The following is an 18,735-nucleotide window of genomic DNA, read 5'->3' on the forward strand; positions in this document are numbered from 1 at the left end:
ACTAATTACACGAGCAGTGCTGGAGCTCGCCATCAATAGCGTTCATTAAAGTGCTGACTCTACCCGAGCCGATAGCTTGGTGTATGAATGTGTGGAGGCAAACTGTGAGTAAGCACCACAGTTGGGTGATGGATCACCACGTATTTGCATGAAATGTTTCTTTTATCTGCAGACGATTGGCTGGTTAAAGGCAATTTTTTTTATCATCCAAATTTCGTCAAAGCTTTGCTTTATTCAAACAATACGCATATCAAGTGTCAGAAATGTTGTAATCAATTAGGAAATGTGATCCGCATTCACTAAAATCACATCCTGTTTAATCTTCTTCACTTTGAAATTGATTTTGGAAAGCCAAGGGAAGACGCGCCACGACAAGCCAACAAAAGACCACGAAAAAAGAACGTCTTCGTCCAGGATCAATGTGGTTTGGTGTGAGAAAACGTTCCAACTTTACCCAAAGTTTCAGAGCTGTAGTTTATTTACTGATTCTTGATTAAAAAGCTGTTTCTAGACAGTTTGAGCTGCTCTGTTGGTCACTGTCCAATCAGCGTAAGGCCGGGCTTCGTGAGGTACCGCCCCTTTGTCACACACCCCGGCGCCGCCTCTCAGCCGGCACGCCGATTTTTCCCAGTGGCCACTCGATGTATTGCAACAAAAAAATCCCCTGTGGCCCAAAAAGCATTTTTCCCATAGACCGCAATAGTAAAAGAGATGTCTGTAAAAGAGTTCACAGGACGCGTCCAGCTGTAAACGCTGTTATTTACTAATCTTTGTATTCTATATTTTTTAAGTCATGGAATTTTTATCCGTCAAAAAGTTTTCTAATGGCCACGTTCTCATCGCCCCGGGGCATGATGGGAGGCCCCAAAACATCATGGGGGGTGACTCTACTGCGCATGCTCTATGGGCCGCATAACGTGTAAGTAAACCCGGAAGTCAGAAACTTTTTTGGCGTATGCTCCAGGCGAGCAACTCCATTGAAATCAACGGCGGCCATTTTGCGGTCCCTTATCCAGTTAATATAATACATCCATGCTTTGTCACTGTCCAATCAGCGTAAGGCCGTGCTCCATGAGGTACCGGCCCTTGGGCGCAATTTCTGTCAGGTTGAAAATTGCCCCAAATGCTCCCATTGACTCAAATGTAAAATTGTTTTTTTATCAAATTTCTGACATTACAATACAATCTCTATGGGTTCCGGGAGGGCTCGCCCCAACATGCTTTCGTCATACGTAACGTGAAGGTAGCTAGCGTAGCCACCACGCGCTAGTCCTTTTCTACGGAGTAACTCAGTTGTTTCATTGAAAGAAATCCCCTTAAGTCGGCGTAGCAACCAAACAACCAGGACCTCCCAGACCAAATTGAGATATAAAACAAATTTCTACTAAGGGAGGGAAAGCGTATAACCGAGGATTTTTCCAGAGCTGGTAAGAGCGGGAAACTTGGCTAGCGGGCTGTGAAACAACTAGTATCTAGTCCCTGTGTTAATTAATGGTGAAGCAGATTTCTCTCTCCATGTTCAAAGGTATCTGAAGGTAAACTGATTACCTACTAAGTAGCCTATGTTGCTAAAGTGAAAATCTTTATCTTGCCATGTACTGCTTATATGTGGTGTTGCAAATTCTGAAAACTGACTTCATCGCTACTATTGCCCCCCCCCCCCTTGAAAAATCTATCAGGAGCCGCCACTGGTGGAACTCATGACAAGGAACACAAACTCCACAGTAATTCTTTCACCCTGAAGTTTGTCAGTTTGCTCGAACTATCCAGTAAACGAGCCAATTGGAGCGCCGTGATGTTTTTTTACAAGCCGTGGTTCTCTTGTAATCAAGCCGTGAGAAAATCCATTTCAAACTCCACTTGGTTCGTAGTAAAAAAAAAAAAACGAAGCTGCAATGATACCTTTAGGCACACTTCAAAAATCTTAACCACCTCAATCCCTATATCATGTCTCTTTAATCACCGGCCACCCTGTCAGCACAGTGGGTAGTAAGTGCTCATTTTACAAGTAGCAATCTGGGTTTGATCAAATCAGACTTAAATGCATGCATCACCTTCCTCTAGTCTCACCTGGAATAAGGTTTAAGGGCTAATTGTAGAGACGGTTACAATGAGCGTGACTATATTAATAGCCCCCCACTGATCTGAAGGCACCCCGTCTTTTCTGGTGAGGCACACCTAATTATCCACTGCTTGAAGATGTCACACAGCCCTGCACAATCATACAGGCGACAGTAGAACAGTGTTAATGTATTCTGATATTTCCATTACATTTTGGGATTTGTGTTTCTATGGAGCTCAATGAAAAATGTGCGTTTGCACCCCAGAAGGTGTTCAGATCTTTTGATAAAACCTATTATTTCCAGATGAACCTCCATGTATGAACTCTATAAAAGTCTCATGGGCTCATAGACTGTGGTTTCTACTCTGTAAATACTTTGTGATCTTATCTTATATCTGTGGATGTAAAGTGATGGTGAGACTTGTTGGAATATGTTTTCCACATTAGCTCATAGTGTCACAAAAAGACAGGAGTCAGAGAAAAGAACATAACTCGGCATTTGATCCCTTCAAAACTCCAAAATCAGTTTAAGGATTGACTTGTTCTCTAGGAGTGTTTGAGTCTTAACCTGTTTAGATTGCTAAGAACCAAATCTCTTGTTTGATAGTCTCAGGATGGCGAGCATGGCTCAGAGACCGTGTTAGATGGTCAACCCGAACATAAAAGGCGGCAGGAAGGAACTACGACTCGTGGACGTTTCAACATTGGAGCAAACGTCCTCGTCAAGTGTTTCATTTAAAGGAGAAGTTCTTTTTTTTTTAAACCCGGACCTTATTTCTGGCATAAAATACGTCCATCTACTAGGGGTGGGCGATATGGGCAAAAAAAAATATCTCGATATTTTTTAGGATTTTCACGATAAAGATATTTTGACGATATTTAAAAAAAGAATTAAAACTTGCGTTAAGATCACAATAAAATGAACACAAGCATGCAAGTCTAAGCACACACGGCCGGTAGGCTACAGTGAAACTGCGAATGGCTCATTAAATCAGTTATGGTTCCTTTGATCGCTCTACCGTTACTTGGATAACTGTGGAAATTCTAGAGCTAATACATGCAAAACGAGCGCTGACCTTCGGGGATGCGTGCATTTATTAGACCCAAAACCCATGCGGGGTGCCTCTCGGGGTGCCCCGGCCGCTTTGGTGACTGATAACCTCGAGCCGTTTTTCAGGCTACTTCTCCCTCCGGAGAGGGAGCCTGAGAAACGGCTACCACATCCAAGGAAGGCAGCAGGCGCGCAAATTACCCACTCCCGACTCGGGGAGGTAGTGACGAAAAATAACAATACAGGACACTTGAAATCCTTTAACGGGGATCAATTGAAGGGCAAGTCTGGTGCCAGCAGCCGCGGTAATTCCAGCTCCAATAGCGTATCTATCTTAAAGTTGCTGCAGTTAAAAAGCTCGTAGTTGGATCTCGGGATCGAGCTGACGGTCCGCCGCGAGGCGAGCTGCCGTCTGTCCCAGCCCCTGCCTCTCGGCGCCCCCTCGATGCTCTTAGCTGAGTGTCCCGCGGGGTCCGAAGCGTTTACTTTGAAAAAATTAGAGCGTTCAAAGCAGGGCGTGGCGTGGCGCTGTGGTGAGGGCAGAGGACCACTGGCGCCGCACTGTTTGGCGATTGAAAAAAAAAAAAAACAATTTTTTTTTTTTTTTTTGCCTATATCTCGATATTGCAAAATTACTCATCGTCAAAACAACATTCACGATAATTTCGCAAACGATACATATCGCCCACCCCTACCATCTACTCACCGATAATAGTTTGGTGAAAGTCTGCGTCCTTCGGAAGATATTTAGATCACTGGAGATCGGCGTATATCCATATAACGGGAGAGAACAGGGCAGAGACAATACAGCCTCTAAATAAGGCATTATCTGTCTTTATTTCACCAATACTTTAAGACCAATGAATGAATGAACACGTAACTATTGCACTGTTGGCTCAGAGCTGCCGTGTTGTTGCTATCGGGGGGCTTACAGGAAGCTTTCTACGCACGCGCCTACTGGGATGATGTCAACGATGCGCGCCGCTAAAGCACAGCTTTAACAGCTTATTCTTCAGACGGAGTTTGCTGCTGCTAGTTTTGTGCAACATGGCAGAATATTTATCAGATTTTGACGACTTTGAGTACGATGGGCATCCTTACCAGAGTGAATGAGTTGTGCTTTATTGTCTCTACCCTGTTCTCTCCCGTTATATGGATATATTGGGCTTTTTGAAGAAACTTCGGACACTCGGCTTCCGTGACATTTTTCCTCGTGAAGCCAACGAGGTCATGCATCAAGAGAGAGACGATAGCTAATTAACATGCTCACTCGCCACCAAGTGGTCGGGGGTGTGAATTGCATGGCCTTCCGATCTTTCCGTCACCCTTTTGAAAAAAACGGTGAAAATAATCGGTTAACGCGACTACTGCTCCAAATTGTGGAGGTTTAACGTGGCACTTCAGATTTAAACCCTTTCAAGCTCCACAAAAACCCTCCAACCCTCATTTTGATCATATATTGCCAGATAAATGGGCTTCTTTATGTGTAGCCACAACGCTGCTTCATCCCTTGAGTTGGGAGCTTTTTTTTATGCTTGAATGATTCATAGGTCCGAGTTAAGTGGCTTAACGAACAAATACACACATTCCTGTGAGATTTGGTCTGGTACAAGGGCTGAAAATGAGTAAAAAGGAAGCCAAAGACCTTGGCTGGAGAACTATGGTTCAAGACCACCTTAAAAGATTACAAGAAAGTCTGGCTGCTTGGAGGCAAAATGCAAACAATGAACAACTTTTGAGTCTTTATTGTGACACTGTTTTTTGCTCTGTGGACAAATGTAGCTTTGCAGTACGTAATGTAACCGTGTAATAGCTGCTCTGGGCCTCGGTTTCTGCACAGTAATCTGGACCTCGGGCAGTTACAGTTGTGAACTCGAATCATTCAACCGGGTGTTTTTGGATGCACATGCACTCAAAATCAATACCCAGTCTTGTTACCCCAGTTTTGTTGCCTTGCAGTTTGTTTTTACGACAACATTTTACAGCCGTACAGTTGATCCGTGCTCACTAAAGCTTTCTGGCTTCAGTTTATACCCTCACGGCTCTGGTGAGTCAGCATGTGAATGTGTAAAAAGGAAAAGGAATGAATGAATAAACAAAATTACAAGAGTAAAAATGGACTCGGGGATAAAATGTTGTTGACAAAAGCTTGTCAAAAGTGACTGAAGGTGCTTTTTGTGTGTGTGTGTGTGTGTGTGTGTTCGTCCCGTCTTTTGCATTTGTGGGAGCACTGGTTTGTGCAAAATGCGTCTTCGGGGCTCGAAGCTTTTCCTTCATTCACACTCTAGGCTAAAGGGTTATTAGGGCGAATAGAGCGGGGAAATGTGCATCTGCTTTTGTGTGTAAAGGAGTCGGTTACGAGGCGTTTATACAAGTCCATGTGTGCACAGCAGCTGGATGCTAAATAAGCACAGAGCCTGAAGAGGGAAGTGGAGAGGTACTTTGCAGTGAAGTTCATCACCCCTGCGAGGAGGTTTAGGCTGTCTGTAGATACAGCTTGTAGATTTGTTGGAACTCTTGTTTGAGCCTTTTCTAAGTCTATGTGTTTTTTTTCTTTCATCCATCCCTCTGTTCCTCCTCTCTCTCTCTCTTTCTCCTTCCCCTCTGTTTGTGCTGTTAAGTTGTCATCCCATCTGCTCGCAGTGTGCCAGAAAGCATCCATTTAAAAATCCTGAGTCTCGGAGGAGAGAGCACAGCGAGGCTCAATGGGCCAAGAAAAATGCCAAAAAACAAGATGCTTAAAAAGTCATTTTGACTTCTCCCTCCGACTCTGTTCTCCCCATCCCTCTTTTTTTGTGAGGTTTCCGGTTGTCTCTCTCCTTTGACCACCCTCTGATTATTTCCTCACTGATGAAAAGCGAAGGGAAGAGGGCCGGAGATGAAACACGGGGGCTGAGATCCTTGATGAAGAGACGGAATTGAAGATGATTTGGGCAGGAAATTTCCCCTCTTCACTGCGGCGTTGTGGGGCTGCATGAGGAAATTATTGAAATTGTCATGGAAACACCAGTAGTTGGATGTGAGTGAGTGTGTGTGTGTGTGTTGGGGGGGGCGGGGTATATAAGGTTTTGGTTGGGAGGCAAATGAAATGTGTGTCCATCAGGGGTAATTTAGGTGTAATTTTATGGACTCGGTGGGTCTGCATGTGTGCACATTTCTCTGCACCATCGAGGCTAATTAGGTAGTGTCTGATTTATAATTACTGTTGTATGTCGGGTCAGAGGTGTGATACAGATGTTTCTGAGGCTTTTGGTGTCATCGGGCTAATAGGTGCTTTTAAGGCCTGTGTGTGTTTCTGACTGTGTCAAAAAGTAAGAAGCGTTCAGCGAGTCTGTGTTTATCTGATGATGTCTGGATTTACAGGTGAGTGGGCAGTATGATAAGTCATTTTCCAACAATATTCACGATAAAATGGATGTTCCGCATGTCCTTTTTTACTTATTCGCTGCAGGACACAAGCAAGCAAAGCCGTCCCGAGTGTCTCATCTGAAAATCTAAACCTTTGAGAAGCAGTTTGTGCAGGAATTTAGGAATCTGCACCGTAGATAATGAGATTTATAGTCTTTTTTTGTACTCTGGTATGGTCATAAATCTATGGCCCAGCTGTTAGTGCAACCAAGACAGTGTAGTGGAAGAACCACAGTTTGTCAACCCCTATCTCACTGCCTATTGCGTTGAGAATATACTTGATTTTTTTTTTATCTTGACATCATACAGACCAGCCCTGCTGTCAGCATACTTGTTCACATAGTAACCCGTGCACTATGCCTGTTACCGGAGTGTTCCACTAGGGGGCAGAACCTGAAACTCAGACCATATAGAACTCCTCAAAGTAAACGGAGACAATAAAGGAGGGTCGGATTTGGTACATTTTTCTATCACAATGACATTTTTAGATGCCTTTTTTAAGGCCCCTAAATTAGGAACATTAGATATCAGGTCCCCTCTTCTTTGCAGTGTAGCCATTGTAACCGTTGTCTGCGTTGTGTTGCGTTTTTATAAGAAGGGCAGACACTCTTTAAGCTTCAGGACTTTTATTGCCTGAATAACGATACGGAAACCGACCGGTCGGCTCACGGTGACAGCACGGCACCCGTTCGGCACAGCTTCATGAGAGAAAGTTAGCAAGTTTAGCTTAGCCTTCGAGCCAAGATCGCTAACAAACATTATATTAACATTGCAAAATAAAACATTTCCAACACATTTAGTCTTACTGAGCATAATATATAATAATGATCCTGCTAACTGTATTATTACATCACATACAGTTTCAGTAGAACGCTGTGCTTTGTGTAACAAACCTACCACGGACTGCGCCTACATCTCAGCCCATATTTCTGTGCTGAGGAGAGCCCTGCCAACCAGTGAGCGTCCATGATGCACGAATAAAGGGGAATATGATTGGCAGTCACTGTGGAAGTGGAATCAACAGCCAACCCGTTACACCATCATAAACACATATAGACATAACTGTTATTTAACCGAAGTACGAGCGGTAGATTTGAATGAGAAGCGTAGAAACTCTGCACATATGTAGAGACGGTGCTTGTCAAACACAAGGTTGCCTCATCCTGAAGTATCATCGTCACTTTTCTTCTACATAGGAACATTGTTTAAAAAAATGACCCTAATGTTCTGTTAAATAAGAGCGAACGTGGCAATTATGACCAAAAAATCTAGTTCCAAATCAAAAGTGGCGTCGTTCTCCAATAGATTTCTATACAAACTGCCTTATATGGTCACTTCCTGCTGGACATGAGATGAAATGCAGGTTTAAGACACTTCTTCAGTGGCTGTGTGTTCATTATTAAAAGTTTCAGCTGTATATCGATTTTATGTGATTGTTTGAGAACAGAAGAAACAAAAACTGTAAAGTTCTGAGTTAGATATGCCGCAGAGATCTAATCATTCACATTCAAGTTAACAGCAGAACTTGATAAATTATGTGATTCTCAGAAGTGTTTGCAGGTACAGTGTGTGCATGCGTATATATGTAAGGATGTTTGAGGCTAACTGTGCAGTTAATAGGCGGAAAATCAATCTCTACCCAGCTGTTAATGACGTTAAATTGCACAGGAACAATATGTCGCCATGTTTACGTGGGAGAAAATGCTCCTTCCATTGTTCTCAAAGGGTTTTTATTCCAGGTTTACCCACTGGGTCGGATCAGCACTTAAATGGCCAACATGTGCTTTGCAGTCTGATTTTAGAGCAAACCAGCATGTTGGTGGAAAATGGCCCTGTTGGTTCTATTTGTCAACCATAAACAGTGAGATTCAGCCGGGTGCTGTATGAGTCCTGACTTGCTGTAGAAGCCATTATGCTGTCCCTGATTACCGAAGTCCGTTTGCACCTCGTGTCTCTCTTTCATGTTCATGCTGCATTAGAAATGTACCTCGAGTTTGCCCGTTTCTCCCTGACAATCACACAAACTTTGCGGCTCCGCCTCTCTCCACGAGTCAAAGTGCAACGCACCCCCTCCCCTTCATAAAGGACTTAGTACATGCTATTGATAAAAGGGCCCATTTGACAGTTAGCCAAGTTACCACATGTGGCTTTGACTTCAAACTGTCTTTTTAAGATTAAGATTAAGACTTTATTCTCATGTAAATACACGAAATTACTCCTCAGCATTTAACCATCCAGGTTGGCACCTGTTGAACACACTCATGGAGACAGATGCCATATACACTGGAGCGGTGGGTAGCCAATCACAGCGCCCGGGGTACCCAGATGAGGTAGCCTCGGGTAACCACATGAGGTAGCCTCGGGTACCTAGATGAGGTAGTCTCAGGTACCCAGATGAGGTAGTCTCAGGTACCCAAATGAGGTAAACTCGGGTACGCAGATGAGGTAGCCTCGGGTACCCAGATGAGGTAGCCTCGGGTACCCAGATGAGGTAGCCTCGGGTACCCAGATGAGGTAGCCTCGGGTACCCAGATGAGGTGGCCTCGGGTACGCAGATGAGGTAGCCTCGGGTACCCGGATGAGGTAGCCTCGGGTACCCGGATGAGGTAGCCTCGTGTAACCGGATGAGGTAGCCTCGGTTACCCACATGAGGTAGCCTCGGGTACCCACATGAGGTAGCCTCGGGTGCCCAAATGAGGTAGCCTCGGGTACCCACATGAGGTAGCCTTGGGTACCCACATGAGGTAGCCTCAAAAGCTGAAGGCCACAACCCAGCAGTATGCAGAAGTGTTAGTAATGATGTCATTAGTGTTTATTCTGGCCTTCAGAGTAGCCTTAAACATTAAAACTAATAACTTTGATTCTCTCGCTCTGTCCTTTGATTTGAACACATTATCTGTGCCTTTGTAGCAGATCGGGTTGGAAAAAGGAAGTTTTTCACACTGAACTGAGACGTATTGAGATGTTGCTGAACTGAAATTGCAGCCAACCTTTGTGTTAGCGCTACAAGAGCTGGTACTTTGAACCGACCTGCAGCTCAAGTCTGGAAACTGTTGAATAAATCCTAAAACTACTGAAAGAAAACTCTCGTCAGGCATGTGGTTCTTTAGAATCTGCTGTCGCCTGGTCTTTTGAGCATGGTTGGTCCTTTTCTGTTTTGTCTTGCATATTCATTTCAACATTTTTTTACGTCCTTGACCAGAAGTTGCAATAAATGAGGGACGCTCCTCTTTGTGGAGCTCGTAATCACAGCCTCTGGTGTGCTTTCAGGCCCAATTACAGTTCTGAGAACAAAATCAAGGAAACGTGGAAGGAGAGGGGTGGGGAAGGAGATTCACAAAAGATCAATCTTTTATCTCTCACTCTGCCTCTGTTTGCCCTTCCCACTCTAACTCTTTCCACCTTTCCTCCTCACATCCCAAATCACCTCATTTAGATTATCCCCACCGCAGTGAGTGTAACTGAGTAAAAATGGATAGTTTTCACAAGTCTATCTCTTCCCTCCTCCCTTAATCTCTTCCATGTTCATGACACTAATACAGAGACTGATCTAAGCCCTTCTGCCTCTTTCCGTGACATTTATCACTGTGCTTCTTAATGCCGGCGTGCTGCCTCTTGCTGATGAGAAATAAGGATGACGAGCGTGGCCTATTTACTCGACTCCCCTTTTTCCTTCGTTCACCTTCTTTTTTGGAAAATATTCGCACACAACTGTGTTTACTAAAGTGTCTCACAAGATGCTTGACAAGGATTTGACACCAACACTGAGCATGAATCTGGCCTATTTCTGTTACAATTGATCCAGGATCCATTAGATTGTGGTAAAAGACCCACGTAAACCCTGAATCTGCTGAAAGAGCGGTGCGTAAATGCACTTTAAGCATTCTTGCAAAGCATTTTACTTTGCTTTACCGAGTGTGCCTTTTGATGGATTAAAGCCACGAGAAACGAAATCTGACATTGAAACATTTGTAGAGATGAAACTGCCAATCAAACATCTGCTGCTGGAAGGAGCAGTTATTGGAAAATGCCCACAGTGCCAACACATCTGGAGCCACCTGCTGATGATGCTTCACAGCAGTGTGTCAGCCTTGGTAAAATGGTCAAGTTGTTGATGACTGGTGGGTCATACTCGTGCACACTTGTGTGGTGTTACTGGGTGTTACTGGGCGTTACATGTATGGATCGCATACATATGTCCACTTGTCCAATTCGTGGTCGTAAATTGTGAGCAGATGTTTTTTGTCAGTTCATGTCATGGGAGGGTGAGGCGTGGATGTAAACCATGAAACGAACAATGTGTGGGACGAGTTTTTACCTCGCGAGATTGATCAGAGTGTCACAATGGTCAGTGGAGTACCATTACCCACAATCCCCTCCTTCCTCCATGTGAATATTTGTAAACCGTAGTGCAGGGATGGGAGAACCGGCTCCCAGTAGTTCGATTCCGTGGCCTGACGATCCCGTTTTAAAGGTTCTGCTAACGTCTGACGCTTCGTATTTTGACTCAGAATGTTTCCAACATGGCGTCGAGGCAGAATCGCTCCAAAGTTTGGTTATATTTCACCAGGTACTTTGCACAAATGTAACGTCTTTGACTCGCTGCTAAGCGATGGGTAAAACTTCCAGGTCCTATTGGTTGTAATAATGTTAGCGACATGCTGTATGAATAATTTCCATCTGATATTAACTTTTAGTTAACGAGGACTGCAAGAGTGAGGCAGGCTATATATACTACATATAACCGGATGAGAATCGGTAAGAGAATCGAATCGATATCGATAATGGAACCGGAATTGTTCAATTCTTAACAATTCCCATCCCTACCGTCATGGGATCAGAATCAGTTTTCCACCTGCCACTCATGTCATGTTAACATACTGACAAATCAAAACTAAAGCTGCATCTATTTGACCTTTTATTATGAAACAGTTATTTCATATTCTGTCTTAATTGGGATTTGGTTGCACATTTGGAGCTTTTTTTAAATTTATTTTTTTAGTCTCTTGTGCTTCTTTAGCATCTTCACGATAAAAAAAACACTCAAATCTTTTACGTTTGAGATCTTTGAACCCAACTATGATCGCTGTGTCTCACCTAAAGCCTGAACTGTCCCTTTAGGGGCTTTTTCCCCGACTTTAAAGTCGGCCAATCACACATTGTTTATCGTCCCAGTCGACGTATTCATGGAAATTTCTTTGTGTTGTTGTCATTTGTGTCATATGAGTATGAATGATGAAGTTTGCTCTAACCTCTAAATCTGAAGCGCTTGATGTGTTTTTGTCTTAGTTTTTACACAAAAAGTTTAAGTTCATTCTGTTTATTTGCTAACTTTTAACCTACTTTAGCTGTTCTCAACAAGTTGAACTGAATCACTAACACAAAGAGAACTGATTAGCAGTTTAAATACAGCAAATGACACAAGATCCTTTCTGTTTAAACCTCGATCCTCCCCCCCTTTAGCTTTGGAATTTGAGGGGAAATTGGACAGAAAACCGTGCTTGTTGCTATGTGTGACCTGATTTGCTGAAAAATGAACGTGCCAGTTTTAATGGACTTTTTGGGCTCATTGTTCTTTACAGCCTGTACAGAATAATAGACTTTTAAGCACTTGATTAACAGGACGACAGCCACAAAACGCCATTATTCAGCCGTCTCTCACTCGGGGACTTGATAAATACCACTAACGCCTAAAATATAAATGGCACAATAAATATAAATAACACTTTGGCCCATATGTTGTGCGTCTTTGCCAATCCGTAAGTTTGAAAAGAGAGAAAACTGGGACAGAGAAAGTTGGATTCATCATCCTTAATGCCTTCTGTCACTTCAATTGGATATTACCCTGACACTGTCCCCTAATTTAGACATCATATCCTTTCCCACGAGTCCCCCCCCTCCCCGAGTGTCACCCCGGAATAACCCTGCTGCATCCCCATGTGAGCCCAGAGCAAGAGTGTCTGAAATCAAACTGTGACCTCTTCTTTTATCTCCCAGAATGCATTTAGTTCCTCTGCTCCCCTCTCATGCAGTTCCTCCCCACTTTCATTTCATCTTTTTTTTCTGAGTGAACAGTGAGTACGACTCAATCCTGCCTCAGTTATAGTCAGCGGCGGACCTGACTAGATTCACGCCCTGGGCGAACCATCCCTTGCCCCCCCCCCCAAAAAAAAGACTTACCCCGCCACCAACAATGTATTATTTTATTATATGTAATCTTAAATACAAAAAGGTACAAAAAGAAACCACAGGTAGCTTACAAAATGCCATGTCAATGTATATTAGAAGTTATTTAATTTCACGTATAAAACAATAAAAAAAAATCCACAGTCGGGACTTCTGTGTGAATTTGTGCTTGTTGTTGTGTTGCAAACAAACCAGACCAGGTTGCCTTTGGGTGAAATTAGTTGCATGACATGATGCCTCAATTCTAATTCTAATTCAGCAAAACTAAAAATCAAATACAGTCGTGGCTAATAGCAACATATTAGCAAGAGGCTAACAAATAGCCTATAGCCTACGTCACTCATAGAAATCTGCATCTCTTTGGCTGTATTTTAAACTGCCTACTTCTCCTACTACTCCTACTAACTTTAACTTTTTTTAAGTTCCCGGATGCATACTAGATTCTCCGAAATGTTGGGTATGCATCATGAGGTTACCACTCATACTCAAACTACCCAAGATGCAACGTAACGTGACGTCGCCGATCGTCATTTCCTGTCAAAACGGCAGTTTCAAGCTAGCTACAACGAGGGTAGGTTCACTTCCTGTTTTCAAAACAAAAGCACCAATTGTATCGTAATGGCTTTCCCTATGATAAAAGGCAACGGGTATTTTATTTTGTGAAAATAACCGGAAGTGCGTTGCTCACTACGGCTAGCTTTAGTAGCGCCGAATTCGTGGGAACAAAATTGTAAATAGCCGGTATTTTGTCAGGTTTTCAACACGTTGGGGATCTAAACGACTACTGTCTCGCCTGAAAATGTTTCAAATGTTGCTAAAGTTTACAAAGTTTAGAGCTTAAGCGAAATCAGCTTCAGGCCGGCTGATTTTGGCTCGGGCAGGAGCGAAATGCATTGTGGGTAAACGCTCTGCATACTGTCTGATCGATGAGTATGCAGTATGTGGTATGTAGTATGTAGTAGGCGGTTTCGAACACAGCCTTTATCTTCTGCCCGTTTCTCCTCTTCTTCTTCTTCTTCTTCTCTTTCTAAACTGGGCACCTGATGGCTTCTTTGGTCTTTTACCATGATGATGATCCATGATGACTCCACATTATTACCTTTGCTTTTCCCATTAACGCCATCCGTTCACCCGTCAATCAACTGGAGTCACATGACGTAAACACATTCACGTAGATGACTGCACAGATTCACATAACCCAGTTAATTACATATATATATAAATATATATACATGGGTCTATGTTAATTTTAGGGATGAAATACAGTTTATTTGGATTGGCTGTGGGTGGTCGCCCACATTGCCCATAGCAAAAACCGGCCCTGGTTACAGTGACGCCATACTCGCCCCGTACAGGTTCTGATCCGACACTGAGCGTGATGTCACTGAAAAGAAGCAGTGGCGTTCTCACACTGGTGCTCCCCTCACACGATGTATATTAGGTTTGTTTGATTGGCGTTTCCTGATGTTTGCCAGGAGGAAGCAGGAAGGGGCTCAGGCTTTCTGCTGTTCTGTAAAAATCTGCATGTAATTCAAAGACATAAAAGGGAAAAGAAAACATTTACCGGCCTCGCACAGATCCACACTCCCTGCTCGGTTTGAGACTTTCTTCACTCTTCTTTTTAGCCCAGCACAAATCCTCTTTTCCAAATCCTTCGCTCTCTTAGCCCCAGACCCTTTTCTATCTCTCCCTCTCTAATATTCCTGCAGAGAATCCTCTTAAAAATGTCCTGGCATGAATCTCACTCTTCCCTGTGAACCCTTTTGCCTTTGTGTGCCGCTGATCGGTGAGATCTGGACTTGATCCCAGGTTGACAGCAGGTGATCTCTGTGCCCTGCGGTTTGACTAGCTGACCGATATGAGAGGCAGAGGAAGGACACAGAGGATTTTGGACGGTGAGAGGGAAGAAAGGGCGTGTGAAGTGGGTACTGGGAAAGGATTTGGGATGTTAAACATTGCAGCTCTTTCCAGGCATGGCTGTGTTCATTTAACCCTCTTCGATTAACCCTCTCTGTCCTGGGTCTACTTTACTATCTACTGTCTATCTGTCTGCTTTAACCAAAGACCGAGTGAGGCCCAAAACAAATCCCTATTTGCTTCATCTTTGTTTCAGTCTTCATCTGAAACAAGAGAGCGGAGAAGCAAACTTGGCTCACACCAACGTAAAGTTCGGTTGTAAAGTTTTACCCACAGCTGGCCTAAAAAGGGGGGAAGGGCTCCAGAAAGAGGACGACATATATGTAGAGCACATGTAGGTTTTTATCTTGTTCCTAAGACAGATCTGCTGTAGACGGCCATGTCATTTTTATCAGAAATCACAAGAAATCTGCCCTATTTTGGAGGCCTTATAACTCAGCCATACAGCATAGAACAGACTTCATTCAAAGTTTGGATTTTAGAGAATATTGAGCCTGTTGTCATTAATGTGGAGGCTGCATGTGTGGAGGACGTCAGGTGGGCAATCGTGCTTGTCGTGGACCAAATTTGTCACCCCTCCTACCTGACTTCCCAAAATTCAATGGGAAAAATCGATTGAAACTTTCACACATCCCATCTCTGGTCACCCATCAAGCACCTCTGGATGAAGCCGAGAGGAGGAAGTTTGACCTGGATGACAGCATGGAGGAGGAAGAGGAGCGGTACGATGCCCAGAGGGAACCGGTGAATGATGAGAATCAGAGAGAAAATTTGCAGTCGATTGAAAAGCACTTAACGAGCCCCAAAATGCATTTTGAAAATGCCTTTGAATAAAGCTCCAAATCTGAAGCTTGAGTTTCAAAACTTAAACACATTTTAACTACTGATTTTATCTGATTCTATCTATTGTTCTTATTTCTTTCTTTTTTTAAAAAATTAAATCATGCTTTTTATTTCTACTGTTTTAATGTCTCTGTAAAGCACTTTGAAACGCTTTGTAGTTGAATTGTGCTGTACAAATAAACTTGCCTTGCCTTGCCCCAAAATGCATTTTGAAAATGCCATAAAAGCTATATTTTAAACAGGACCTTGATAAAAAATGACATTTTGTCTACAGCACACCTGTCTTCTCCATTTTTGGGACTCGTAGAGGTGCAAAATTCAATGGGAAAACGGATTGAAAATCACTTAACGAGCCCCAAAATGCATTTTGGAAATGCCATAAAAGCTGTATTTTAAACAGGACCTTGATAAAAATGACATAGCTGTCTACGGCTCACCTGTCTGGGAAAGAGTCGGTCCCGTTCAGCCTGATCCCAGCAGCGACTGAGGAAGAACATTACTACACACTTGTAAGAGGATTGTAACACACGTGCTAATACCGCCGCATACTAACAATACCAGAAGAACTGTGAATGCCTCCTCCAGAACAGCCACCTATTCCTTCCTTTTTATCTTCCTCCACTCACTTTTCCATCCCTCCTTCCAACCCCTCCATCCCTTCTGCAGAAGCCCTGGAGGACCCGTCCAGCGCCGGCGTGGTGGCGGGCGCGGTGATCGGCTCTTTCCTGGCGCTGCTCTTGGTGGCAGCGCTCATTGCAGTACTCCTGACCCGCAGCCGCCGGCAACAGAGGCGCGGCTACCCCGGCAATGGGGACTCCATGGCGACAGGTAGCGGCGGCGGCGGCAGCAACGGCGGGGACTATGGCAACAAAGCCCGTCTGCTCTTCAGCAGCTGCGGAAGCGGCGGCGGCAAGAACGGAACCAGCGCCAACAACAACGGGCCCGTCTACACGTACCGGGAGGGCTGCGACGCCACCGGAACGCTAACGGAGAAGGCCAACAACTACCACCACCACCATCATCTTCACCTCACGCCAACCGGCAACCCCCCGACTGCCCATGACATCCTCCTCTGTGGGGAGATGGAGGAAGCCGAGAGGAGGAAGTTTGACCTGGACGACAGCATGGAGGAGGAAGAGGAGCGGTACGATCAATTCGGAGGTGTCAGGGGAGGCGGAAACATGTTGCCTCCCACCTACCACGCCCACAGAGGTCACGGCGGGGAGGAAGAGATGGACGCATACCTCGACGACGACATGGAATCTCAGAGAGACGGCTCCGTCATTTCCCGGACTGCCATTTATGTCTAAAGACGGAGGAGAAGAAAGGATGGAGGAAGGAAGGCCGAAAACAGAGGCTGTGTTCGAAACCGCATACTACATACTACATATGGCATACTCATCAATCAGACAGTATGCAGAGCGTTTACCCACAATGCATTTCGATCCTACCCGAGCCGAAATCAGCCGGCCTTAAGCTGGTTTCGCTAAAGCTCTAAACTCTGTAAACTTTAGCAACATTTGAAACATTTTCAGGCGAGAAAGTAGTCGTTTAGATCCCCAACATGTAATCGTGGTCTAAATCGTGTTTACGATTTTGTTCCGATGAATTCGGCACTACTAAAGCTAGCCGTAGTGAGCAACGCACTTCTGGTTATTTTCACAAAAATAAAATACCCGTTGCCTTTTATCATAGGGAAAGCCATTATGATACAATTGGTGCTTTTGTTTTGAAAACAGGAAGTGAACCTACCCTCGTTGTAGCTAGCTTGAAACTGCCGTTTTGACAGGAAATGACGATCGGCTACGTCACGTTACGTTGCATCTTGGGTAGTTTGAGTACGAGTAGTAACCTCATGATGCATACCCAACATTTTGGAGAATCTAGTATGCATCCGGGAACTTCTCGTTTACTCAAACTCGCATACTAACTCAAAAAGTTATTAGGAGTAGTATGAGTAGTAGGAGAAGTATGCGGTTTTGAACACAGCCAGAGAGAGGAGATGAGTGGCAGGAAGCGGGGAGTCTGAGACGACCCCGTTCAACACTAAATATATCAGAATCACCTCCATTAGCTCAACACCAACCTGCTTCACATTCAACCTGATCAAAGAGTCGCCATCAGTCGTTCCCTCGACCCTCCGCAGAGACCGAGTCATTTTGAATAAAGAGGACTACTCCAGGCTGAATAACGTGACCCTGTTTATACCCAGGAGAGGAAATTTGCTTCAGTGTAAGTCAAATGGAACAAAAAGGTGTAAAAAAAAAATACTGCCAAAAGAAAACCAACACAACTCATGACGCGACGCTGCTTACCGCTACGTTCCTGCTTCTCCAGCTTTGCTGTGTGACGATGTGCCGAGTGACTGAAAGTGTTTGTACTTTGTATTTTACCAGAAAAAGCCTATTGAAACACGTGGGGGGGGGGGGGGGGGGGGGGGCACCAGAAAAACTTTAGCCTCAGAAGTCCTCGTCAACCTTTGAATTCTGCATTAAAAAAAACGGCTGAAATCGGCTCAAAACTCCAGATTGGCCTGAGCTGTCGCCCCGGCAACAGAGGCGGAGTTTCTGTTAATCTCAGAGTAAACTTTGTGGGGGTTTGCAGTGACTGAACTGAGCAACATAACAGACCTGATAACAGTGTGTGCTAATGTGTGGCTGGCTGTGGTGTTAATGATGTGCATCATCCGTATATTGAGCGCCTTCTCACTATAGCACAGTTGTTGTTGTTCTTGTTGTTCTTGTAGATGTTGTTACTGTTGTTACTGTTACTCTTGTGTAATGGCGTTGATCTTTGCTAAAGAAGAGACGCACCGGGAGCCTTGGGGGTTTCACGCAGTTCCACGTCGGGGCGGTAATGACTCATTTAATGAAAAAGTTCTCCGGTTTCCTCAAACTTTTTTTTTTTCTGCATCTCTTTTCTGTCCTGGTCGTGTGTTTTCCAGCCTCCTGAATCCACATTATTTGTCTGGTTCTGCACTTTCTTTATTTACATGTTGGGGCGGCTCAGATGAGCTCCGGCTGTGATTGTGTGCAGGGAGCGGGGAATCATTTGTATTTATGTTCCCATGTAGGCTGCATTCAATGAGGCGACGTATTCACCAGCTTTGTTGGAGGCCGTTGCATTTCATGCATTCATTTTCCTCGTCCTGCAGAATGTTTTTAAGGCAACGGGATGTGCCAGATTCTTCTCATTGCATTGAGAGACGCGTTTCTGGAGCATCTCATCACGGATTGTTTTTCTCTTGTCTTTCACTGAAAAACATCAG

The 18,735-nt window shown here is 44.2% G+C and overlaps 1 protein-coding gene across 2 annotated transcripts in view; it reads left to right on the forward strand.

Annotated features, from left to right (window-relative positions):
- Positions 1-18,735, forward strand: part of pvrl2l (PVR cell adhesion molecule related 2 like) — a 516,877-nt gene that overhangs the window by 263,893 nt on the left and 234,249 nt on the right. The window contains exon 7 of one of the 2 annotated variants that reach the window (XM_075450506.1): positions 16,134-17,883. The exons of the other annotated variant lie outside the window; for it this stretch is intronic. Coding sequence (XP_075306621.1) covers positions 16,134-16,777 — 644 coding nt within the window. The 3' untranslated portion in view covers positions 16,778-17,883. Of the gene's footprint in view, positions 1-16,133; positions 17,884-18,735 lie in introns of those variants that run through there. 2 annotated transcript variants of the gene reach the window in all.

Source organism: Odontesthes bonariensis, chromosome 18 (assembly GCF_027942865.1).
Source record: "Odontesthes bonariensis isolate fOdoBon6 chromosome 18, fOdoBon6.hap1, whole genome shotgun sequence".
In the NCBI taxonomy this organism is placed as follows: Eukaryota; Metazoa; Chordata; class Actinopteri; order Atheriniformes; family Atherinopsidae; genus Odontesthes; species Odontesthes bonariensis.